The 26870-nt window shown below is 38.6% G+C and overlaps 1 protein-coding gene across 1 annotated transcript in view; it reads right to left on the bottom strand.

Annotated features, from left to right (window-relative positions):
• Positions 1–751: 751 nt before the first annotated feature.
• Positions 752–26870, bottom strand: part of ABHD3 (abhydrolase domain containing 3, phospholipase) — a 46739-nt gene continuing 20620 nt past the window's right edge. Inside the window, exons 5-9 of the mRNA XM_037509727.1 lie at positions 15094–15206; positions 7809–7982; positions 5134–5182; positions 4890–5055; positions 752–1613 (exon numbers count right to left, since the gene is read on the bottom strand). Coding sequence (XP_037365624.1) covers positions 1435–1613; positions 4890–5055; positions 5134–5182; positions 7809–7982; positions 15094–15206 — 681 coding nt within the window. The 3' untranslated portion in view covers positions 752–1434. The remainder of the gene's footprint in view (positions 1614–4889; positions 5056–5133; positions 5183–7808; positions 7983–15093; positions 15207–26870) is intronic.

Raw genomic sequence — 26870 nt, 5'->3', positions numbered from 1 at the left:
GAATCCTTTCATCACCCACATCTCTGGCCAACAGCGCAGTTCTTTTACACACAAAAAAATAAAAACTTAAAAAAATATGTATTTTCTTACATCATTCTTCATTTTTTTTTAAATAGAGGCATATTTTATTTATTTATTTGTTTGTTTGTCTATACATGTATAGACAAACACTGGGTACAGTCAGAAGCGCGGGAGGGTGAGAGAATCCACCAGAGCCAGAGCGGGGAGCAGAGCAGGCAGAAGGACCAAAGTACACTGCTGAGGGGAGCAGCGGGCGGCAGGAGAGGTCTGCGCGCCATGTGGGACCCTCCTGTGGTGGCCGGGGAGCAGCCGGGGATCGAACCGGTGCCGCAGAGGCCGCGGGCAGCTTCGCAACCCAGCGCTCAACTGCTGCGCCACTGGGGAGGCCCCATTCTTCATTTTGTACAGTATTTGATGCTCCCCTCAGGTGAGTCCCCATAGTTCTCCCCCCATCATAGCACCCGTGTGATCCATCACCATAAACCCTTGTGCTCTTCCCTCCCCTGTTTTGACCCCTCACTCTTCCCTTACCCTTCTGTATGCCTCACATCTATGTCAGCTTGCAAGTTTTGTCTTTTTCCTGAAAGTATTTTTATTTGGTGCAAATGGTTTGAGCCTAATATTCTGGAAATAGTAAAACTAAAGTTATTTCTTACTAATGCATTCATGAAAGTATAATAAATTACTTTCTTGGGATTGCCTTTCTGTAGATTAAAAACTCACAAAGAAACAATTTAAAATGGTAGAATTTACTTTAATATAATGATATATATTATGCACATACACTATTTAAAAATAAGCATGTGAACTATAATCATTAAAAAACATAAATCCAGCCTTAATTTAATATTATCCAACTAAAAGAATATGTATAGAAGTCAGTCTAACATTGTTGCAACTGCCTTTTAAAGTTAGAGTACATAAAATATTTAGCATATTGTATTTTATCTTATTTCAGTTTTCACATTATCATCATTAGGTATAAATATCTTTAGGAATGTGCCAACTTATACATACATTCAAATAAACAAAATCTCTTAATAGTTATTAAAGTACCATTAAGTCACCTAAAATGAGTAATCTAAAAAAATACTACCCTAAATTAAAACCCTGAGGAATTAAAATCTGTTTACACAATAGTTTTGGTTAAGTGCAATTTTATGTTTGTACTACTTTATTTAAGGTCATACTTGGTAAGGCATAGTAAAAATAAAATCTACATAAATTACAATCCTAATCTATACCTCATTTCTTGCTACAAAGTTATTCTGTTTCCCCAAAAAGTAGTTTTTGCATGTCCTTCTAGACTTCTTCCCCCTTGCTGGCTTATTTGTTTTATATACAATAGTTAAGATTTGTGCACTAAGCTGAGCTGCCTTTCTACGGTGGTTCAGACAAAATGCACCTGAAGAACTACATGGTAGAGAGTTCATGTCCGTGCTCAACCATGGCCTGCACAAACTGCTTGAAGACTCGATCCATGTAAGTGGACTGCCTTGGCCAGATTCCTTCCAGAAAACCAATATGGCCTCCATAAGAAGTAAGGACCAAAGCAACATTAGGGTTTTGCTTAGCAGTTTCTATTGGAATAGCTTGGAGGAAAAAGTAAGGGAAAGTTTAAGAGAGGGAAGGAGAGACAAAAAATATAATTATTACCAGTTTTTGTTAATAAAATCATATGTCTTTATCATTTCCAATCATTATAATATAAAACATCAAGAAGTTTTTTATAACTTGGCTAAATGGAGTAAGTCTGACTAATTGATATCAACCATCAATATTCTTATAATAGTTCATGTTTAAAGTTATATGCCAGACCATCAAGTTTAGATTCAATCTAGGTGTTTAATTATTACATAAAATATAGGCCCAATCATGTTTTAAGAAGTTAAAGATAATTCAAGGAATAGTGAATACTTATACTATATTGCATGATTTTCACTTAGGTGTTACACAAGGGAAAAAAACCTAATGCTATTACTTTTGTGAGAGTTATAAATTCATTATGTATGACTTTGCTTAACTTTACACAGGAGTTAGATTCCTGAAGCCAACTGGTGGGTATATTAATGATTAAAAATTATAAATATGGGCCTCCCTGGTGGCACAGGGATTAAAGACACAGAGCTATCAAGCTATCGGGAACCACAGCAGCATGAGTTTGATTCCCAGCCCGCCAGGGAGCTAACCCACATGGTGCAGCAGACCTCTCTCTCTCCTGTCTCACCCGCTGCTCCCCTCAGTAGTGTATTTCAGTAGATCTGCCTGTTCTGTTCCCCATTCTGTCTCTGATGAATCCTCTCAGCCCCTGCACCTCTGGCTTGCACCACAGTTCTTGTATGCATAAATAAACAACTCTTTATTAAATTATAAATATGATTTACATAATAAAAACATATAGGTAATAAGAAAGAATAGAATAAAATATTCTGAACTGTAACAATGTTTATCTTTGTTTGGATAAACATGGTGATTCTTTTTTCTTTGTTCTCTGAAATTCTATTTATAATCAGTAAAAAGTAAAACTATTTTGAAAACATAAATGCTTTATTGAAATAATTTGCCAGTAATGACAGTCTTTTCATTTGCTTTTTTAAAAAAAAAAGATTTATTTATTTATGCATACAAGAGCTGGGGTACAGGCCAGAGATGAGGAGGGAGGGATGAGAGGATTCACCAGAGACAGAGTGGGGAGCAGAACAGGTGGAAATACACTGCTAAGGGGAACAGCGGACTAGACAGGAGAGGTCTGCTGTGCCATGTGGGTCAACTCCCTGGCTGGGGATCAAACTCGTGCTGCAGTGTCTGTGGATAGCTTCATAATGCTGTGTCTTAACCCCTTGTGCCACCAGGGAGGTCCATCATTTGCTTTTTAAAATCTATCCTGAGTGAAAACTTGAAATGATTTGAGTAAAAGTTGTTTTATTTTTTTCTTCTCTGCTTAGAGTTCAAAGAGTGAAAATGTTTTCACTTAAGATCTGTGACAAATAGATCACAACCTGGCTTGACAAGTATTTTGATTTCAGATACTGCTACATGTTATCTTTTTAATGGAGATAACAGAGTTGATGCAATAATTAGACTTCACATCTTTGGCAGAGTCTTGAGCTAATTAAAAATAATGTCTCCCTACCTGACACCTATCTAATGAAGGAAAGAAAGCTGACACACTATAGAGAACTGAGTTCCTTCCAAACTGAGTTGTTGCTTGTACAAATTGCCTGTTTAATATGACATTCTAAATTTGACCTCTCACAACACTCCCTGAAAAATAAACTTAGAGACCCTAAATCAAGGCACAGTGAGTCACATCCTTATTTGATAGGAGTTCTGAACGTACATCCTTAGCCAGCCACACTTAAAAATGAGTATCTCCTATCTTGGTATCAAGTGTGAGCGCTTAAGGGGAGGAGCAGGTGAGATGACTAATACTATTTTTGCATTTCCTCTTGCATCAGGCATTAAGGGCATAGATGTAGAGAACTTCATTTGCCCCTAGTGGAATTATTAAAAGCCCCAATTTCACACTCTGGATGCACTCAGGAACTTCTAACACTGTTAGTTACAGTCTTGTCAGAAGAACAAAAGGCTGTGCCACACTTGAGTCATGTGACAGACGCTGGCTCTCAGAATGCAGACAATTGTCCACTATGTCAGAGTGATAAGACTACATTAAGGGCTTGGGCAAGAATAGGAAATAATGAATTTAAACTTTGACCAAGTGGATCAGGTTAAATGTTGGCAAACTTTGGTTGGTAAAAGAAGGGTTAGTGAAATACAGAAATAGATGGAAAAATACAAAACTTCTTTAATCCAATGAAATTACATTAATCATGTAATTTCTTTGATATTAAAGCTCAGTTTCATTTTCTGATTTGTGGGCAAAGGCCAGAAGTTCCAGCTATTTAAAGTTAACTATAATTAATTATAAATTACATGATAAAAAATTATCACCTATAGATATAATAGGTAATTTTTAAAATATACTTTGGGGATATTCTGAAAATTTCACAATATATATGTGTTGTGTTTGTACTCAGAATAATTTTTTAAATGAAACAATTGAGGAAAATATTTGTGTAATATTTAGTGGGAAAACAAGGTGACATTTTTTATAAAATGTTTTGTGAAATGTCATTAGGAAAAAATTAGATGCCAGTCTACTGATCCTTAAGATAGCATGATTACTTCTCATCATCTTACATTGCTTCAATGCATGAACACATGCATAAATATCTTTGTTACCAAATTCCACATTTTTTGTTTATTGATTTTTTTTCTCCATACCAAATTCAATATTTCTTGAGTTAAAACAGCAAGGAAGTTAATTTTGGCATAAATTTTCTTTTCTCCAGAATCCAGAGGAAAAAGTACTACTTCCCATCAATATGACTTTGTAACCTGAAATGTGCTGTATACTCCTTGAGATGTTCAGTGACATAATATTTATGAACTCTCAAGTTCTCTTCTAGACCCAAAGGGGAGAAAAATTCCAAAGTATAGGCACTTTAGGAAGAAAAAGTAACATATTCTGGAGGCAATGTATTCTTGAGGATTATACTGATACCATAACATAATCTGTCTAAAGAACTGTGCATTTGACAAGAAGGAAAAGTTATAAAAAATAAGAACAAGTAAAAAATTGAGTCAATTTTTGAGACTCTGACAATAGACTAGATAAGGGTCTCTGACACCTTTAAAGTCATCTGAGACATTTAGATACTAAATTATGAGTAGCTATCTTTTCTTTTTTAGTGGACAGCATTACATGACTGACATTTTATTTCTTATAACTGTATCTTTAAAAATGACAATATTTTGAAAACAGTTTATTCATTTCATAATGTATACAAAGAAGTTAATTTTACCATGACTGGGTGAGAAAACATCATCCACGGAATTCAGACACAACACTGGAATTCCTACTGATTTCAGTCTGCGATTCGGACTGGCGTCTGTATAATAATCATCAATTGTTCGGTATCCAAACATGACTGACGTGAATCGTTTATCAAACTCCCTGATGGACTTAGCCTGAAATACAAAAACAGATTATACCTATTCTTGGAATCCAAAGAGGAAATCAAAATATTACCTAAATTTCTCTCCTACCTTCATGACATGATCCATGTCAATTTGTTTTACAAACATATGCCGGTGCCTGGAAAGAAAGAATTCAAAAGTAAAAAATTAAGGTCATTCCCATCTCAATCATACCTAAAATATATAATAACTAAGCTGAGTATAAAGCACAAAGTTGGTGTATTCCAATAAATACTTACTGAACCAGACAAAGAAGTAGTACATGATATTTGTCCTAAAGACATTTTAAACATTTTCCTTAATTGACAAAGAATGAACCTTTTTGTAATAATAAACATGTCTTATTTCATAACAAATTGTACCTACACACAGCTGGAATTAAACAAATTTTGCCAAAAAGAACTAACTTGCGCCAGAAACTTTAACTAGATAAATTACTTGAAGACACTATTTTTTCAATTGTTATACTGAAAATTACAATTTTTGTATACTTATTTTCAGAAATAAGTATACAAGATTTTGGTCATTTTTCTTGTATAACTAATATTTTAATTTAAATCATCTATACTTTTCTTGATACAGTCCCCCATTTCAATGACCACCAAAATGATATGATGATTAATATTGTAAGCAATATTTTATAATCAACATCTGCAATTTATCAATTAGGTTAACTTTAATCCAATGTTTAATGTCAATGTACAGGATAACTACAGTTTTCTTTTTTTAAAAAAATATTTACTTTATTTATTTATGCATACAAGATCTGGGGTACAGGCCAGAGGTGTGGGGTGTGAGAGGATTCACCACAGACAGAGTAGGGAGCAGAACAGGCAGATCTACTGAAATATACTGCTGAGGAGAGCAGTGGGCGAGGCAAGAGAGGTCTGCTGCACCATGTGGATTAGTTCCCTGGCCTGGTATTGAGCTTATGCAGCAGTGGCTGCTGATAATTTTATAGTGCTGACACTTAACCCCTTGCACTACCAGGAAGCCTGAGCTACAGTTTTCAATAAGTAATGTACATATTAACTGTACCAGTTACTTAGAGAATTTATTAATCAATTCACTTAAAAATACACAGATAAAGGGCCTCCCTGGTGGTGCAAGGGGCTAAGTCTCAGCACTATGAAGCTATCAGCAGCCACTGCAGCACAAGTTTGATCCCCTGGCCAGGGAGCAACCCACATGGCGCAGCAGACCTCTACTGACTGGCTCGTTACTCCCTTTAGTAGTGCATGTCAGTCAATGTTCCTGTTCTGCTCCCCACTCTGTTTCTGCTGAATCCTCTCACTGTCTCCACCCCTCTGACCTATATCCCGGCTCTTGTATGCATAAATAAATAAATCTTTAAAAAATGCATGGATACAGTCATCAAAATAAACAAAATATCTTTTTTTTTTTTTTGCTGTCACACTTATTTAACTCTTAGAAGATATGCAAAAAATTTCAGAAACACCAATGCATAGACAATATTTTGGTAGTGTTAAGAACTATGGGAGGGGCCTCCCTGGTGGCTCAAGGGTTAAAACGCAACCCATGCCACTGCAGCATGAGTTCAATTCCTGGCCAGCCAGGGAGCAACCCATATGGCGCAGCAGACCTCTCCTGGCTCACCTGCTACTCCCTTCAGCAGTGTACTTTGGTCAATCTGACTGTTCTGTTCTCCACTCTGTCTCTGGTGAATCCTCTCACCCTCCCCACGCCTCTGGCCTATACCCCAGCTCTTGTATGCATAAATAAGTAAATTTTTTTTTAAAAAAGAAAGAACTGTGGGAGTGGTTCTCCCTGGTAGTATAGGGGATAAATCTCAGTGCTATCTTCTCTGTGTCCAAGATCCATCCCTGCCAGGGTTAGCCAGGAAGTTAACCCACATATGGTACACCAGCCCTCTGCTGTCTTACCTGCTGCTCCCCTCAGCAGTGTATTTCAGTAGATCTGCCAGTTCTCTGCTCCCCACTCTCTCTCTGATGAATCCTCTCACCTGCCCCCCGCCCCTGCACCTCTGGCCTAAACCCTAGTTCTTGTATGCATAAATAAAAATTTATCTTTAAAAAAAAAAAAGAGCGGTGGGAGCTGAGATTATCCAAGTGAGCTGCATTCTCCTAAATTTCTTTCTTTTTTTGATCTATGATGAATCATTATTTTATATTCTTGTTTGTTTTTTCTCTATATAGGATTTCTGTCCTCAGGTGTGGTCAACATAGTTTTCCTACTACCAAAATACCCATAGTCCTCCATTGAGTCTCCTAACTTTCCAAAACCATGACTAAGCACATAAGCACATGCTTAAGAAATCATATTATTCAGCACTGAAAAGCACTTAATACATTATACACTACTTAGAGAGAATTAGGAACTGATAAGATTATCTACAAGTAGAAAATCCAGGGAAATCATCCATAATTTTACTCAACACATAATAGTAATTATTCACGTTTTTTGGAATAACCTGGAACAGCAAAAGAACAGTGATCTTCAAAGTGGGAGCATGTTCTTTAGGGTTTGTACAAAATAATCCATTGGGGTACAAAAAGAAAACACAAGTTTTATCTATATTTGTAGATTACACTTAAAGTATTACATATATATTTACAAAATGAAAAAGATTTTGGTATAGGAGTAAATGCATATAATGTATAAATAAATATGCATATGTTAGCAGTGTTACGCTTTAAGCCTTTTTACTGTTGGGATACATAATCGAAAACATTTGCAGATATGAGGTTTTATAGATGACTCACTTATTAACTGAAGACTGAAGGCAGGTTGTCAAATAGTAATTAAAAAGTAGCCAGTTCAGTGGCTTTTCCAATGACTCTGAGCAAGCAAAAGTATTCCAACCAACTGAAAAAGTTGCAGCTGCCTTCAAAGGAGTTTTTGGCCCAATTTTGCCCAGGTAATTTAAAAGTAGCATTCTGAAATGAAGAGAACAGGAAACTCAGTGATTAACTCCAGGAACTCAGTTACATCTCTTAAGACAACCCATTTCTAACTATGGATTTTATATTAACCTTAGAGAAGAAAATATAAAAGAGTTTTTAAGTTCTCTATCTTGGAAAAAAAGTAAGTATTTACATTCTTCCCTTATATTAAAATATTTATCTCATAGTCAATAACATTGTGAATAAGGCAAATCATACATTTGCTACTTACATGGATGTCCTTCTATAAATTAAAAACATGAGAGAAATCTACCTGAGAGTGGTTTTCTTTTCTTTTTCTCAAAATGATACTAGGGATTTATAATAAATACACAAATCCCTGAGCCACAACTTTCAGTTAAAAGTTAAATTTACCTGAGGCGGTGGGGGAAGCTAATATTGTTTAAAAATTTTGCACACAACACTAATGATAAAGGACTGATCACAAAAATCTACAAAGAGTTGATGAGACTCAACAAAAACAAAGAAAATAATCCAGTCAAAAAATGGGCAGAAGAGCTAAAAAGAAACTTCTCTGAAGAGGAAATGCAAATGGCCAACAGGCATATGAAAAAATGTTCAACATCACTTGCAATCAGTGAAATGCAAATCAAAACTACCATGAGATACCATCTTACACCAGTGAGAATGGCACATATTAAAAAAACTAGCAACAACAAATGTTGGCGAGGTTGTGGAGAAAAAGGAACTCTCCTGCACTGTTGGTGGGAGTGCAAACTGGTCCAACCACTATGGAGAGCTGTGTGGAGATTTCTTGACCTACTAAACATAGAGCTTCCATATGATCCAGCAATTCCACTCTTAGGTATTTACCCAAAGGACACAGAAACATCAATTCCAAAGAGCACCTGCACCGCTATGTTTATAGCAGCACTGTTTACAATAGCTAAGCTTTGGAAACAACCCAAATGCCCAAAAATAGATGACTGGATCAAGAAGATGTGGTACATATACACCATGGAATATTACTCAGCATTCAAAAAAGATAAACACATGCAATTTGCAGCAACATGGATGGCGCTGGAAGGGATCATGCTCAGCGAAGTAAGCCAAAAAGAAAAAGAAAAATGCCGGATGGTCTCACTCATAGCAGGAATTTAGAAAACTTAAATAAGGGACCAGGAAAAAGAATAACTATAAGAAAGTAAAAGTCAAAATCAACAAACAACTATGAACCAGAGACACTCTATGGGGGGTGGGGGGTGGGGAAAGGAGGGATTGGGGTCAAAATAAGGGGGTTGCAATTGTATGGGGAATATAAAAATAAAATTAAAAGAAAAAAAGAAAAAGATAAAGGATGATAAACCAAAAAAAAAAAAAAAGAACAATGATGTAAAAAATAAAAAAGAAAAAAAGAAAGTTAAAGTTACTACATGAGGGGTATTTCAGGCAAACTTTTTCAATAAAGGGCCATATCGTAAGTGTTTTGGGCTTTGCTGGTCATATAACCTGTGTTGCAGGTACTCAACTTTATGATTTAAAGTATAAAAACAGCTGTAGACAATATAAAATGAATAGATGTGGCTGTGGGCCAATAAAACATGATATATGATACATAAATTTAAATTTCATATAATTTTCACATTTTCACCCATTTCAAAATATAATTCTTAGCTCGGACTGCACAAAAATGGACAGCTGGTCAAATTTGGCCTTCCAGCTGCGGTTTGCCAATCTTTGGCATAAATGAAATAGCTCTGATGGAGTGGTGTAGGAGCAGGAATGGACACAGCAGGTTTTCTGATCCAGCAGACCAGGGCAAGGAGAGTCCTGGAGCCCTCGGTGGCTTTTGCAGGCTTTTATTGGGATTTACCAGGTACATGGCAGGCAGGGGTGCTGGGACGGGGGCTGGGAGGCTGGCAGTCCTCTCAACCCCCAGCAAATCTTCACTGTATCTGGGCTCTCCGGCCTTCTCTTGCGTTCTCTCTGCTTCTCTCAGGGCTCTGCTTCTGCTTCTCTGCTTCTCTCTTAGCTTCTGCTGGCGTCCCTGCAACACCACCCCTAAAAGCCCAGTCTCAGCCCAGGTGAATCCCATCTACATATGCCCACACCCTATTCCAGGTGCCAGCCATCAGGCATGCATTCGGGACCACAGGGTTCTATCCTAATGGCGGGGGGTGGGGGTAGCTACATATTGGAATCACCTAGGGAGTTTTACAACTACTATGATGCCTTACCCCAGAGAGTCCAAGTAATAGGTCTGGGTGGCGATTCTAGCCACCTAGGCATTCTCATACCTACTCCAAGTCTCTAAAGAGTTCCCTAGTCTAGAGTCAGACTTTCTGAGTCATGGCCAAGCAACTGGCCTAAAGTAATTTGTTTTCTCTTCCTACTCCTATTATTATTTCTCTTCCTACTCCTATTATTTCTCTTCCTTCCTATTATTTGTCCTTATCACCTATCAGATATTTTCCTCTTGTTCTACTAATTTTCCTGATTCTATCCTGTTTTATTTGGTAAGAGGGACAATAATGAAGTTTAATCTAATAACAATGTGAGAAATTTAACATTCCAAAGTAAGAGAAAGTGTACTATCTTAAATCCTGCTTCTCATTGTATTTTCTTTTATTTCTCCAGTTGCCAGACTCTGAAATAGGACAAATATGTAAAAATTCTTTCTTTTATCCAACCCAAATGGAAAACTCACTTGCAGGGCAAATTTGATGAAGTTTTAGATGAAAAGTGAAGATTTTGTTTTTGAAAATGACCACAACAGCTTATACCTTATATACAGTACTAAGGTTCACTAAATCATTTTAAAAAATAATGCTGATTCTCCTGCAGAGGTTCTGGGTTCTAGTGTTGGTGACTGTAGGGTAAGGAAAAAATGTCAGGCTTTTCTGCCCTCCCAGCATTAGAATAGATGACGGACCCCTGCTGTCCTGAATGCATGCCTGATGGCGGGCACCTGGAGTAGGGGGTGGGCATAGGTAGATGGGATTCACCTGGGTTAAGACTGGGCTTTTAAGGGCAGCGTCACAGGGATGCCAGCAGAAGCTAAGAGAGAAGCAGAGCCATGAGAAGAGCAGAGAGAATGTGAGAGCAGGTCGGAGAGCCCAGAGTGAAGACTTGCTGGGGGCTGGGAGGCGCCCAGCCCCTGCCTGCCATGTACCTGGTAATCTCAATAAAAAAAAACTGCAAAGCCACTGAGGACTCTGACTCCTCCTTTACCCGGTCTGCTGGATCATAGAAAACCTGCTTTGTGGTCTTTCTGACCCTACAATTGGCGTAAGTCGGCAAGATGATCCATGCAGACAGGTATGGAGCCTCCGAAGACCTGGAGGGACTAAGGAGTTGTAACAAACTGTTTGCCTGTGACAACGCTGGAGGCATCATGGCGGCATAGGAGAGGGACAAGGTCCGGGAGCTACAGGACAAGACCTCACGTGAAGGAGATGCCCAAGAGAACCAGCCAATGACCCCTGACGCAGCAAGAATCTTCGGTGAAGAGAGGACCATGATTCACAGCTTGCCAGTGCTGATGCAGGGAGAGCCTAATGGACTTGGACTGATGGACTTGGACTGACAATTCCGCCAGAAGGTGGAAGAACTTTGGCAAGTTAAGTTTTTGGGACCCTGGGGAAGGATGCTATTGTTTGTATACCCCAGGAGATGGGAATCTGGGGTGGCCAGTGGGCCTTGATGGCCAAAAGCAGCCTGTGTACCCAGTGCAGCTAGGCAGAGGAGAAAAGCCAGCTGAGAAGGCAAAAGCTGGTGCTGATGCTAAGTTTGGGAAGCCCTGAGTGGCTGTTAAGCACTAAGTCAGCTGAGGAAGGACAGTGAGTCTCGTAAAATCACCTGTGGGTGATGCCCTGCTCGTTCTTGAGCGAGGGTGAGGAGCTGAGGAACCCGTCCTTGGGGGATGGGTGGGGAACGTGGCTTGGGGTGAAGACCAAGACAAAGAGGGGACCCAAGAGAGGCTGCATGTAGAGTTTGGATCCCCGACCCATGTGCTTGTGCAGTGGGTTGGCCTGAGTGCAGGGGTCTATGTGTCGCATTGGTGGCTATGAAGGCCGAGTGTTGGAGCGACTGCAGACAGAAACCCTGAGGGTTGGCGATTACCCCCAACAGTATAGAACCGCCAATCCCAGAGTGAGTGCATCCTGGGGGTGGATGATGTGTGTGGCTTGTAGCTGAGACCACAGCCAGAGGTCAGGAAGCCTGATGGCTCCTGGCATGTGACAGAGATGTCTGAGTGATTTCCCCTCCCTTGTATGAGCAATGCCTTTGGCAGCAGATTTGGTGGATCATCTGCTGGTACCAATAATTGTCTTTTGCCACTAGGTTGGGGCCCTGCCTGGGCTTATTTGTGTTCTGTTGTATTTTGTTGTTATATTGTGATGTATTTGCTTTGTGGGCCATGGCTGCATTGCTTATGTTTGCTAAGAAAATTGTATATATGTAGATTGTATAGCAGAAAGCCCTGAGGGAGTGGACTGTAGGGTAAGGAAAAAATGTCAGGCTTTTCTGCCCTCCCGCCATTAGGATAGATGATGGAACCCTGCGTTCCTGAATGCATGCCTGATGGCGGGCACCTGGAGTAGGGTGTGGGCATAGGTAGATGGGATTCACCTGGGCTAAGACTGGGCTTTTAAGGGCGGCATCAACAGGGACGCCAGCAGAAGCTGAGAGAGTAGCAGAGCCATGAGAAGAGCAGAGAATGAGAGAAGGTCGGCGAGCCCAGAGTGAAGACTTGGTGGGGGCTGGCAGGCCTCCCAGCCCCCCAGTGCCCCTGCCTGCCATGTACCTGGTAATCTAAATAAAAAACCTGCAAAAGCCACTGAGGACTCTGACTCCTTTACCCGGTCTGCTGGATCATAGAAAACCTGCTCTGTGGTCTTCCTGACCCTACAGTGACCCTATTCTTTGGCTGGAAGTCAGAGACTGCTGTGAGGCTTATAACTGGCAAATGGTAAGGGTTTATAGGTAAGCTATCAGGAGCTGGAAGTTCCAGAACTAGCGATGACCAAGTAGGTATGGATACCACTTGGTTATTACTAAGGAGAAAAAGGATGTCAAGATATTGTCTCCCTAAAAGCTGTTTTACTTTGATAGGAAAAGGACTCCATTTTTTCACAAGCAGAAGAAAAAAATTTACCAGAGAGAGCTTGAAAGAAAGAACTAATATATTACGTGGACTTTGGCTCCTGCCTCAAACACAAACTGTAAAGACCAAGCAACAAACAAACCCATAACTGAGGAAATGTGATAAGAACTGAATATTTGGTGACATTTGGGAATTACTGTTAGGTTTTTTAGTTGTGATAATGGTATTGTGGTAGCTTGATTTTTTTTTTTTTTGAGACTACCTTTTAAAAATAATAAAATATTTATAAATGATATCTGAGATTTACTTTTAAATAATCAGATTTGGGAGGGGTGGGTGAGGTGATATTGATAAAATTATCCATGAGTTGATAATTATTGAAGCTGGGTGATGAGAGTTGATTATTACTGAAGTTGAATGATGAGTATTATGGAGGGTGAGTATACTCCTTTCTACTTTTATATATACTTGGATTTTTCATTTTAAAAACTTGCTTCCCAGCGCATTTGGAGACTAGGATCTGACTGCTCTAGAGTGGCATGGCTTCCTTGGCTAGACTCAGTTCTGGCTCAAAGCCCCTACTTGGCCCCAGGCATCACATATTTGAGGATTACCCCACTCTGTGGGAGCACCTACGCCTAAGGATCTTCAACAGACTATGCTTTTGTCTGTTGCATCTCCAAAAGAAAAAAATGTGTCAAACTGTAAAACACATCCCCAAGTGGTAAGCCCACTTGGGAACATGTCACAGTGCTAGGCAACTGGAAAGGGTGCTTTCTTCAAACAATTTACAAGACATTAATATTCAACCAGCTGCAAAGGCTAATGGTCAAGTTCTGCCTTCGGGCAGAGGCTTCAATCCCACATGAATAGGCATTTCCTGGGAGTTTCTGAATAGAGAATCTGGGCCTGTTTATGTAAGGTCTGGCCTTTAAAAAGTCAAGAATTTATATGATTAAGGTGAAAAAAGATCAGCGGGCACACTGTCCTTTAAGGTTCAATTTATAGGGCAAAGGAAAGAGAAGCAAAATACTGTCCACTAAGCACAATAGAGAGATTCTGCTTGGGTTTTCAGCACCGATTCAATTTTCTTTTAGTAGGTCAAGTCAGACCTTCCATGCTAATTTAAGAAACGTATTCTTTTCTTCTTAGTTTTATATTTATCAGATTCTAAAAAGCTGTGGTTAAAGTCTATTTTCCAGAATCCTTCATTTGTAAAGGTTGTTCATTTTCAAGTAAATAAACTCCTAAGATGTTTAAAGATAGAAATGATAGATAAATCAATTGCAAAATTGAGAAAATAGATCATTTCCTGTCTCATGTGTTTGTTGAATTAAAGTTTTGGGCAAATGTTCAGGGAAAGCACAGTGAAATGCCAGATTTTTCACATTACTAGAAGAAAAAAAACCTCAAACAATTATTAGTAGAAATGAGCCTAAATATAAACATGGCAAATAAAAGTTCCAAATAGCCCCCAATATAATTGCAAGTAGCACAAATTATCACACTATTCATATGCTTAAAGTAGAAGGGAGAGTAAGGGGTTAACAACAAAACCTTACAGTTTCTGGAGAGCATTCCAGGGTAGGTCTATTTGCCCAGCAGCAACAACAACAAAAAAAACCACTGGAGAAAAATGATGTCGAAAACCTCATCCATTTGGAGATAGTATTAAGTGATTATTTCTATGATTACAGTGATGAAAGTCACACTACAAATTCAGCTTCCTGAATTTTCAATGGAAAACTCAATTACAGGGATGACCAGGAGTACATTAGGGAATCTGAAGGTCAACATGGCAGCCAGCTGAGTGATGGAAATCAATTTCATGGGATTCAGACAGGCTTTCATGCTCACAGAACCTTGAACATCTTGAATCCTTTCTGCCACAGAGGCTAGTAGTCAAAGGAAAATATTAAAATTCACCTGAATTAATTACTTCATTCAGCTACATGTGGTGCAACATGATAAAGCAAAGTAAACATTTATTTCAAAAGTGTCCTCTGAAGGAGACATTATAGAAAGGAAAAACCTTACCCTCCCATTGAAACCCCTGCTGCCAGAAAAGGGGCAGAAGGGAATAGACTGTGTACGTGGTGAATAACTGTCTCCAAATCTTCAGTGTTAGCACAACAATAAGTTCTCGGCGTCTGTAAGTGGTGACGGGTAAAACACAAAAATTAAAATTGTGAGGTTAATTATTTGTAAAATGCAGAAATGCAAAAAAAAAGCAAGAAGTCATAAATATGAGAAAATAACCTTTGTACATAATAATAGTTTATCCTTTTCATATCTTGCAGTACACATATATTTCACAAAGTGAACACTATCTGAGTTGTCATTAACAAAGAAAGGCTCTGTTCAAGCAAGGAAGGCATGATGGAAATGGAGCAAGGTCAATACAAATACCTTGAATTAAACAGATATGCAGTACCCAATTCAAATGTGTTCCTGACTTAACAAGAATAGAGTCAATTTAAGAAGAAAAAGTGGAAAATTATACTTTTTTATGGATGTTAAAAAAAGTAAGCAAACAAAAAGACTTTATAACAATGCCACCAAAATCTTAACTCTTGGATCAATTTTAACTGGGGAACCATTTTCTCTAGCCTGAGCGATTGAAATGAAGTACTGTGTTTTCCTGGCACTACCTTCACCTCAGAGAAAGCAATAGCTAGTCTACTTATTAAACTTTTTCTTTTACAATTATATATCCATACACTGCAACACTTACAATGATATACTGCAACACTTAAAATGTAAAATATGCAAAGTGCATTATGCCTCAAAACATAATGCATTAAAACATGATTTTCATGTGAACTTCATCAAAAGGGGCTCTGTTTCTAGCAGAAAAGATTCACAGCTTTGAGATCTGGGAGGACAGGAGAATCCAAATTCTAGAATATATGTAACAGTATACGTGACTAAAGTATACATGAGATAAAATAACCAGCAGCTTAATTTTAGTTTAATAAAATCTAGTAACATCATTCTGATAACAACATTGAAACCAGTTATTTGCACCATCCTGATTTTCATATACCAATAAACCATGATCACAATAAGGAAGATTATGGCCCTCCACTATTCAATTATTAACAAGTCTGGGAAAAATCACAATTTTCAATGACCCCTCCAATTAAATTCAAGCCTAAAACACCACTGATGTTATCTTTTTGTGATGTGCAAATATGAGCTCTCCAAAAGACAAATGTAGCCTGTAGTATTTAAAATAGCTAATAATTTTTTTAAAGGTAACATTAGTCTACAATACAGTATAGGTGCCAGGTGTACAATTTCTCACCTCAGCAACAGAATAATACCACACCACACGCACCAGCAAATGTCCATCCTTATCATCCGCCAACCAATCAATCCCCCCTACCACATACCTCCCCAATCCTTCTCCTCTGATAATTAGTGGCTATCAATTTTTGAACAATTAAATTTGTGCCAACAAAACCCTGAGGAAGATCCTATTATTATATTCATATTATAAATTAGGAAATTGCGTTTGGAGAAGTTAACCCTCTAACACATTAAGAGCTAATAAGTGATTATGCTGAGATACTCTGAAAACATACTTTGTGATTAAATGCATTTGGGGGGCACAAACTCAATGTAAATCTAAATAAAATTATATCTACTAACATGCTCACTCACAGTGAGCAAAACTCGTCGTAAGAATTTGTGTGAATAAAAACATTGATTCAAAAGTGCACCTGCACCCCTATATTTATAGCAGCACTATTTACAGTAGCTAAGCTATGGAAACAACCCAAATGCCCAAAAATAGATGACTGGATCAAGAAGATGTACACCATGAAATATACACCATGAAATATTACTCAGCAATCAAAAAAGATAAACTCATGCCATTTGTAGCAACATGGATGGAGCTGGAAGGGATCATGCTCAGTGAAATAAGCCAGAAGGAAAAAGAAAAATACTGGATGGTCTCACTCATAGCAGGAATTTAGAAAACCTAAATAAGGGATCAGGAAAAAGACTAATTATAATAAAGTAAAAATCAAAATCAACAAGCAACTATAAGCCAGAGACACATTACGGGGGAGAGAAGGGAGTAGGATCAAAACAAGGGTGGTGGGAATATTACTGGGACTATAGCCAAGATGAAAACACACACATTGTACAAAAATGAAAAAATGATGTAAAAAATATATAAAAGAAAAAAAAGAATTTGTGTGAAGAAATCATCCTTACTCAGCATTTTTATTACACATGACTCTACTCACACTGCCTAGCTTTCAAGTCTGAATCATTTATGAACAGTCATCAGCATGTACTCTTGTTATGCAGGCTTCAAGTGGAGTATGTGTGCATATGTATGTACACATGCATACACACAAACACATACTATGAACACACATAGAGGACTAGGGTACGAGAAAATGGCCTGCGGAAAATTATAGGATCAGACAATCTTAGTGTCAAGAACCATAGATAGTACCTGATTCCTTATTTACACATGAAACATTGAGGCTCAGCAATTTGCCAAAGGTCATGAAATAGCTGAACCTGGATTATGTGTTTGTTAATAAGTAAATTAGTTCTTGTAAAGCCCTGCAAGCACTGGGATTCCATAGGTATTTTGTAAATAAATCCATACTCTGGTATTCCCTCAGATATAGGAACTGATTTTTCCTTAAATGCTTTTCTCCAAATGGATTACATTAAGATTGAAACTGTGGCCTCCCAGGTGGCCCAGAGGTTCAAGACAGTGCTATCAAGCTATTGCCAGCCACTGCAGCACAAGTTCCATCCCCTGCTGGCCAGAGAGCAACCCACAATGCACAGCAGAAAAACTGATAACAACGATATGGATCAAAGTTACCAGAACTCTCATACTTGGCAGATCTAGACCCTTTTTGGCATGATCTGCTTTTTGCCAGCTGCTTCCCTGTCTTCACCTCCTGCTTCTGGATTTCCAATTCTGGCCCAGTTCTTGTCTTTCTTCCCCAACCCCAAATGTGAGTATTAATTTCCAAAAAGTTTTATCTTAAGCCTGCATCTGTACCTAGTCTGGTCAACCCAATTGCTGAAGATCTTACCTCCATAGTTTCAACAACCAGATGTACCTAATGAAACTTAATTTTTCACAGTCTTACCGTGATCTTGAGTTCTGAATTCAAATTTCAAAGTTCTAGCAGGTGGCTTCACTGTGATATTTTGATAGTACTTCAAACTCAATGGCCCAAAAGTAAAACTGTTTTCATCATAAAAACTCCCAATGTTTTTCCTAACTTCTCATTTTTTTCTACAAAAGACATGTATATTTTCCTAGTCAAAACTTAGGTGACATTGCCCTTTCCTTCTTTAATCTCCTTCAGTATTCCTGCAAGAAACACAGAAGAACCCTTCTTTTCATCTTGGCAAAGCCCTGGCATATTAGATTCTCTCAGAAGGGCCCTTGAGACAAGGACATGAGAGAAATAGTGAACTACTGAGTCAAAGTTTGTTTGTCATATTGTGGACAACCTTAAACACTTAGCAGAGGAATCTTACTTAATTGAGTAAGCAATGAAAGGTGAAAACACTTCATTTGGAAGGTACCAGATATCCCAGTGTGTGTGTGTTTATCTGTGGTGGGGGGGGGCGGCGCGAAGTAAGTCAGGAAAGGTAGGAAGTCAATAAAGAAGATGTTACCAAGCAGTTTGTAACTGTGACCAAAGAAGATTCAATTCCCCTTGGGGCACCTGGACAGACATGGCTCAATTATCGCAGCCTGGTGGCAAGGGAGGTGGGTTATTTATCCACTAGTTCCCTTCTGTCATTGGTGAAGAATATTCCCAGAGGATAACTCCATGGCCCTCTGATTTACTCCAAGCACAGGCCCAGCAGCCTCCAGTGGCTCCAGAATGCCCCTTTCTATCGAAGAGCAGCAGTTGCTTCTAGCTGAAAGCCCTCAGCATTCCTGAGAATGGTAAGTGCCAAGGCAGGTAAAAGTGTGGTAAAGGTATGGCACCAACTGTCTCTGCTATCAGGCTTTTTGCCTCATATCTGGATTATTGAGATAACCTCTTACCTGGTTAACTTCCAGTCATTCCTTACGTAACCATGCATAATTGTGTATCCCATTCCCTGTAAGATTAACCACACAAAAGACAACTCCAGTTCTAATCACGACAGTACAGACTTTCTGCTTAAAATTCTTCATTAGTTTTCATTACCTACTGAATTAAGCACAAATTCCTCTGGCAAACATTCAAGGCTGTTCACAATATTGAAAGTGTACTTTATGGTTCTGTACTTTACTATTTCCCTAGTATGAGAAATATTTCTTCATTTCTCTAGGTATGAGTCAGGTCATGAAAAGCTGTTCTCTTGCCTACTAGGCTTCTTAATATCTTTGCCACCTGTGTAACCTTCATCTGCCAAGTGTCTTGGAAACTGTTAACTTTGCTTGCTGAAATTGTGCCTTGAGTAAATGTCAGACAGCAGGTAAAACTTGCAACTGGTCACCGAGAACTCAGAGATTTTTCCAATTTTACCCCTAGTTTGTCCTGTCCAACCTGCTTATCTTCCTTACTGTCCCTATCTATGTCAGTTTCTATTACTATCTTACTTGTTTTTTTTTTTTTTTAAATTGTGGTAAGTATTTTATTTATTTTTTTTGTGGTATTTTATTTTTTTAAAATAAATTTTATTTTTATATTCTCCATACAATTGCAACCCCCTTATTTTGACCCCAATCCCTCCCCTCCCCGCCCCCCACCCCTCATAGAGTGTCTCTGGTTCATAGTTGTTTGTTGATTTTGATTTTCACTTTCTTATAGTTATTCATTTTCCTGGTCCCTTATTTAAGTTTTCTAGATTCCTGCTATGACTATCTTACTTCTGTCTCTGGTTTCTGACAGTCAATAATACTTGTTGACTACCACTAATGCACACAGGATTATAGTTATATTACACAAACTCTTGCTACTTGATGAGCTGCAACAGGAAACATCATATGCCTTTTTTCTCTACAGAACTTGAGACCCATTAAAGAAAACATTCATATAGAATACACAGAAAAGATACTTGCGAAAATTTTCTTCAGGTCTGAAGATATTACTAGCAGCTCTGTGATTTTAAAAAAACGTTAATTCTCAGTTGGATATGGGTTGCTAATGCAAACAACAACTATACTGCAATAATTCCTGTCTTTTTCCATGCCAGAACAAAAAAAGGTCAAGCTACAGCTAATCAGAAAATGGATGAAGGGGCCTCCCTGGTGGCGCAGCGGTTGAGTGCTGCGCTGCGAAGCTGCCCGCACCCTCTGAAGTGCTGGTTTGATCCCCCGGCCACCAGCGAGGGTCCCACATGGCACGCAGACCTTTCCTGCTGCGCCTGCTGCTCCCCTCAGCAGTGTATTTCGTCAGTCTGCCTGTTCTGTTCCCCGCTCTGGCTCTGGTGAATTCTCTCACCCTCCTGCACTTCTGACTATACCCAGTGCTTATATTAATAAATAAATAAATCTTAAAAAAAAAAAAAGAAAAAGAAAATGGATGAAGGAAGTCCTTGTAGAATTCAGCTGGTCCCTCACCTCTCCCTGGTGGTGCAAGGGGTTAAGCACCGTACTATGAAGCAATCCACAGACTCTGCAGCATGAGTTCGATCCCCGGCTGGCCAGAGAGAAACCCACATGGTGCAGCAGATCTCTTCTGTCTCGCCCGGGGCTCCCCTCAGCAGTGTATTTCAGTCAGTCTGCCTGTTCTGTTCCCCACTCTGTCTCTGGTGAGTCCTCTCACACCACCCCGCGCCCCTGCATCTCTGGCCTGTACCCCAGCTCTTGTATGCATAAATAAATAAATCTTAAAAAAAAAAAAGAATTCAGCTGGTAAACTCATAGTTGTCACATAGGTGACAATCCCTATGGTGAAATGAGGACAAGAAAGGTATTCCGGAAAAATGCAGAAAATCTGAAGGATAGATAACCTTCCAGCAGATGTTTGGGCATAAATATTTTGTAAGTTAGAATAATTTGGCAATAATTACAAAACAAGATTCTTCAAGTTGTTCAACTGCAACTACAATCAGAGAGAAATAACTGTAATTTCTTTAATGGCTACTAGAAGTTAGTTTTTAAAGATATGTTAAATACTAATGAAGTAAAATTAACTCCTTATTATTCATATTTAAAGAAATGAGAAAAAAATAAAGCATATATTTCCTTTTCTTCTTTACCACCTTCTAAAATGTGGACAAACTGATTCTTCCCAACCTGAAAGATAATTTTCTTATCCTCTATTAAAATGCAAATTTCACTGAAAATTTTTCTTTTTTTGGTCGAGAAACAAAATAAATTCACTGTTTAGTCAGGCAGCCAGACCCTCCCTAGCTATTCTTGAAGAGATTAATTTGTTAATCTACTGAAGCCATAACCTAGGACCCTGCTCTCAATGCTATGTTTGTAATACATCCAATACCGAGCCTGACCAGCTAGGATTTTAGTTTTCTGTCCAGAAAAAAGAAAACCAAAAAAGATAAACAACTATCTTTCAAAAAACCATTTAAATTTCACATTTACTTAATTGTAATGTCTGATAATCATAAAGAGTTTGAATATTTCATCTTACAGTATTCCTCTCATGCATTTAATGACCTATACTCAAGTATTTGATAAGATGCTGCCTTAATGAACTTTGTGATTCTTGAGTGGCTATAGGCTTCCCCAAAAGGAATAACCCTTTTATAGAGAACAAATTATGTTTTTAAATTGACTTTTCCAATATATTTTTATTATTGTTTTGTTTTATTTTGATTTCAACCAGGCTGGGTCCAGTCCCTAGTGAAAAACCCAAATTGTTCTTAGATAAATTGACCTTATATTTGGGAGATGAGTTTAAATAAGGAGTTAGGGAAAACAAAACTATGAGTATATAAAAACCTAGCACTAATTTTTAAAATATTTTTACAATACTTTAGAATTATTTTCTCATTTCATAGATGTTGACATCTATGTCAACATCAATATGGTACTGTGCCTTAGCATGAATCTATCCTTCCTTCCTGTCATCCTTTCTTTTTTCTCTCCACAAAACCAGCATTTTAATAAAAAAAGAATTCACCTAATCATGGATAGTCATGCAAATGACCAAGTACCTAAATTTGCCTGAGATTTTCTTAACTATTTAAAATAACTAATCACAAAATAATGGATCCCAGAAAATTTCCTGGCCTATTCTGAGGCCAAAATGTGCCATGTTCTTGCTATTGTTCTAGATGGCTATGGCACTTGCTTATGTTATCATATGACACATCACACTGATAAATGGGTACAGTTTGTGTGTGGCTTAGAGCAGGTCAGTCAGGCAGAAAGGAATTATCCTCAGTCTAGACTTCTATGACACAAATCTCATGTTCTGCCTTGGCTGGATTTGGGGCTAGAGGTGGCAGGCCTGTATCTTAAGGGCGACTGCCGCATCCAATACTACCCACCACCTCACAGTGGTTGTCAGCCCCTGGCTGCACATTAGACACATGGGAGAACTTTAAGACAAATTAGATACCTAGATTCCACCTCAATCAGATGAATTAGTACCTCTGGGGGATGGGATCCAGGGATCAGTATTTTTCAAAGTTTCCCAGTAAATTCTAATGTGCAGCCAGGATTGAGAACCAATTGCTTGGAAAGAATAATGAAACAGGGTGAGAGCTGAGCCAAGGTAGAAGGACACTGTAGTGACGAGAATGATAAAACTATCTAACCATGGGTAGAGGGAAATCTGGTTCTACAGGGATTCCTTGCATTGCATGGGGAAATATTGCCCAACAGCTCATACTTTTTTAGGCATTCAATAAATGGTAGTAACTGTTAAATTATTGTGACCACCAGTCCTAAAATTCTTCAGTTACTTAAACACTCTTCCTTTTACTTGGAAATTATTCATACAGAGAGAATTGTGCAATCCTTTGTGTATCCACCATTTACATCAGTTGATATTACTGATCTGGAACTATCAATGTTAGAAAAAATAAGGGGACTTAATACATTCACACCCATATATAGCTGAGATCAACCTTCCTTAGGTTGTTCTGATAGGGGTGAAGAGTGAAGGGATTTTTTTTTTTTTTTTTGAGCAATTAGGGAAGGGAAGACATGGGTGACGTGATGGTGTTGAGTAGGAAAGCATTGGGTGTGAGAAAGGAAGGGTCTACCATATTTTTCAGAGTCTCAGAGTTATTTTTTGTTGTGTTTTGTTAATTGTTTTATAAGCACTCTCTTTGAAAAACTTTATGTCCAGTTTTTTAGATGACTTGACTTAAAACCAGAGCTGAAAGATAATGAAAATAACTTGAGTACTCTTAGCTAGACATTAGCTCCTGCCCTCAATCCCAATCTGCTCCTGTCCTAAAAGCCTATCACACTAGCTCTCCAGAAGTGTCCTCATCTATAAAATGAGGTTTTTGGAATTAGAGGCTCTCTGAAGCAGAGCTATTCCTAGTGCCAGTCCAGCATGACTGCTGGTGTCAGGGCACAAATCAGCACACTGCACCTCTCACTAAGAGAGTATTACTACAAGAAAAAAAGATCAGTTAACCCAAATAGTATGCTCGGAACTGAAGTTGGTTAACAGGCTATTGGAGTCCCTCATCTTGTCTGGGACAGGTATATTTGAGAAGTGGAAGTTAGTCCACAAACCAGCTTGGAGCAGCACTACTTTATAGTATCTTCTGGCTTCTACCTTCCCTGTTGGCCTCTTTTACCTGCTGAACCAGCTCTAACTGGAACAGGAAAGCACCTGAAAGAGGGTTTTCTTCTTTACTGATTTATAAGATATGATTCACATACCATGAAATTCACCCATTTATAATGTATAATTTATGATTTTTAGTATATTCAGAATTGTGTAACCATCGCCACAATTTTAGAACATTTTCATGACTTCAAAAAGAAACTCCCTCCCCCAGCCATAGGCAATCACAAATCAACTTTCTGTCATTTTAAATCTGCCTATTCTAACTATCTCATGTAAATGGAATCACACAATATATGATCTTTTTCAACTGGCTTCTCTCAGTATAATGTTGTTTTTCAGTGTGTGCTTATGGGGAGGAGGGAGAGAAGCGAAGTGGGAGAGAGAGAGAGAGAGATGAGAGAGTGGAAGAGGGAGAGAGAGGAGAGAAAACTATAATGTTTTCAAGGTTTGTCCATGTTATAGCATGCATCAGTACTTCATTTCTTTTTTTTTTTTTAAGATTTATTTATTTATACAAGAACCGGGGTACAGACCAGAGGTGCAGGAGGGTGAGAGGATTCACCAGAGACAGAGTGGGGAACAGAACAGGCAGACTGATGAAATACACTGCTGAGGGGAGCAGCGGGGGCGACAGGAGAGGTCTGCCATGCCATGTGGGACCCTCTCCTGCCGGCTGGGATGGAACCAGTGCTGCAGAGGCTGCGGACAGCTTCACAGGGTGGCGCTCAACCGCCTGCACCACCAGGGGAGGCCCTCATTTCTTTTTTTAATGCTGAATAATATTCTTCATTATGGATATGCCACCTTTTATTTATCTATTTGCCCACTGACAGACATATGGGTTCTTTCTACCTTCTGGTTATTATGAATAATGTAGCAATAAATATTGTGTAAAAAAGTAAACAAATAACTTTCTTTCTCTTGGATATACACCTAGGAGTGACATACTTAGGTCATATAACTTTATGTTTGAGTTTTTGACTGCCAGACAGTTTTCCAAAGTGACTAGGAAGGTTTTCCTGTTGGGTCTAGAGTTACAGAATTCTGTATGATCCTATAACCAAAAGGGAAAGAGGTCACTATGTAGCTTTCAACAAACTCAATTTTAGCTGAGTTCTTTTTAAGTTAGTATCCTTGATGAAGTTGGACACTTGCTACTTCACAAAGTAATCAATAATTTCAGGGAGTTGGCATAAAACTTGCATTCCTTGATTCTTATCTTTGAAAACTAATCTGCAGAGAGCAAAAAAAAGTACCATGTAGTCCTAGGGCTCCAAGAACCCTGCAGGAATATCTGAGGATCAGTCTACTGAGACTAGGATGATCTGTTTCCTACAGCTAACACCCTCAGGAAGGCTGAGGTGCAGTTTTCTCATTTCTTAGTAAGCAAGGCTTTTGGCTTTCTCTCAATCTTGCAATGACTAATTGGAAATGAAAACAATACAGTGGTGGAAAATTTCTACTTTCTTATTCCCCTTTGCAAAAGCTATAGTATCCCTATAAATGCTAAGTATATTGCCAACATGCTACACCAGACCTTTCACTTTTGCATTTCTAGTCCTAAGAGAACTGCTGACCTTAAATTCCAGTATACCTTTGCTAGCTTTTTTGGGCTAATTGCAGTTAGAGACAGTTCTTTCTAGTTTGATTTTTGCTGATTCATCTTTTGTTCCTTTTATGCCTATCCTAAACTCTTACTTACTCTGAGTCTGATTCCATTAAATTCTTTCTGGAACAAGGTGAGGTATAAATAAACATAGAGTTCCTCTAGTCTGAAATAATTGTTTATAGCTCTAAGGCAGGAAGAAAAGGATTATCAAGGGATCTAAATATCAGAGCTAGCTCTAATAATCACTATTGGTATCTCATTTTTGTGATCCATTAAGGTATAAGTAGTATATATAAATTATAATTAATTTACTACCTTAAATTTCCTTTTAGAACAATAGTTCTACTAATGGATATAATTAAAATTACATTTTGGTCATTTTTATATTCTTGGGTTTTTTTTGAAATTATATCAATTAGCCTTTATTTTATTATTTTTTAAAGATTTATTTATTCATACATACAAGAGCTGGGGTACAGGCCAGAGGTGTGGGGGTTGAGAGGATTTACCAGAGACAGTGGGGAGCAGAATAGGCAGACTGACAGAAATACACTGCTGAGGGGAGCAATGGGCGAGTCAGGAAAGGTCTGCTGCGCCATATGGATCGCTCCCTGGCAGGCTGGGGTGTGGAACTCATGCTGCAGAGACTGTGGACTGCTCATAGGTTGCGTCTTAACCCCTTGCACCACCAGGGAGGCCCACATTAGCCTTTATGATACAGATATTTTCTGGGACTACTAGTTCATCAGAATTCAACCTAGTGTACAGTGTAGGATCCCAGAGTCCAAGCCACTCATCCTCTTGCTTACAATTCAGCAAATTCTTTCAAACAATTAAAAAAAAAAGCTTATGGGGCCTCCCTGGTGGTGCAAGGGGTTAAGATGCAGCACTATGAAGCTATCCACAACCACTGCAGCACAAGTTCAATCCCTGGCCAGGGAGGCGACCCATATGGCACAGCAGACTTCTCCCGTCTCCGCAGCTGCTCCCCTCAGCAGTGTATTTCGGTGGATCTGCCTGTTCTGCTCCCCACTCTGTCTCTGTTGAATTCTTTCACCCCCTTGCACCTCTGGCCTGAGCCCCAGCTCTTGTATGCACAAATACATAAATCTTAAAAAAAAAAAGCTTATGTATGCACCATCTCTTCATAAGAATTCAATGTGTTCTTGGAGGTTTTTCAAAAATCCAATTAAAGTTTATGGATGAGATTCTGGGTTACTCCATTCTTTCAATTTCCAATTAATTAAATGCTAAGAGTAGAAGACTTTTCAAATTGCTTCTGCCTCTTTTTCTTTCCTCCTTCCTACTTGTTGTGACTAAGATGCTGTCCATAGACCTCTCCCCATTACAAACCCTCCCTAAGTAATCTCAGCTACCCCTGTGCTCCGAGTTCCACTTGTGCAGATAATCCCTTACCGCGATCCTGAGGCCCAGTCTAGTATACTCAACTACTAGAAATTTCCACTTGAATCATCAAAAAGTACCCTAAACATCTA

The sequence above is a fragment of the Talpa occidentalis genome, unplaced genomic scaffold, assembly GCF_014898055.3.
Source record: "Talpa occidentalis isolate TD23 unplaced genomic scaffold, MPIMG_talOcc4v2.1 talOcc4.13, whole genome shotgun sequence".
Lineage (NCBI taxonomy): Eukaryota > Metazoa > Chordata > Mammalia > Eulipotyphla > Talpidae > Talpa > Talpa occidentalis.
The sequence above is the reverse complement of the archived record's forward strand: the minus strand, read 5'-3'. Positions and strand labels throughout refer to the sequence as shown.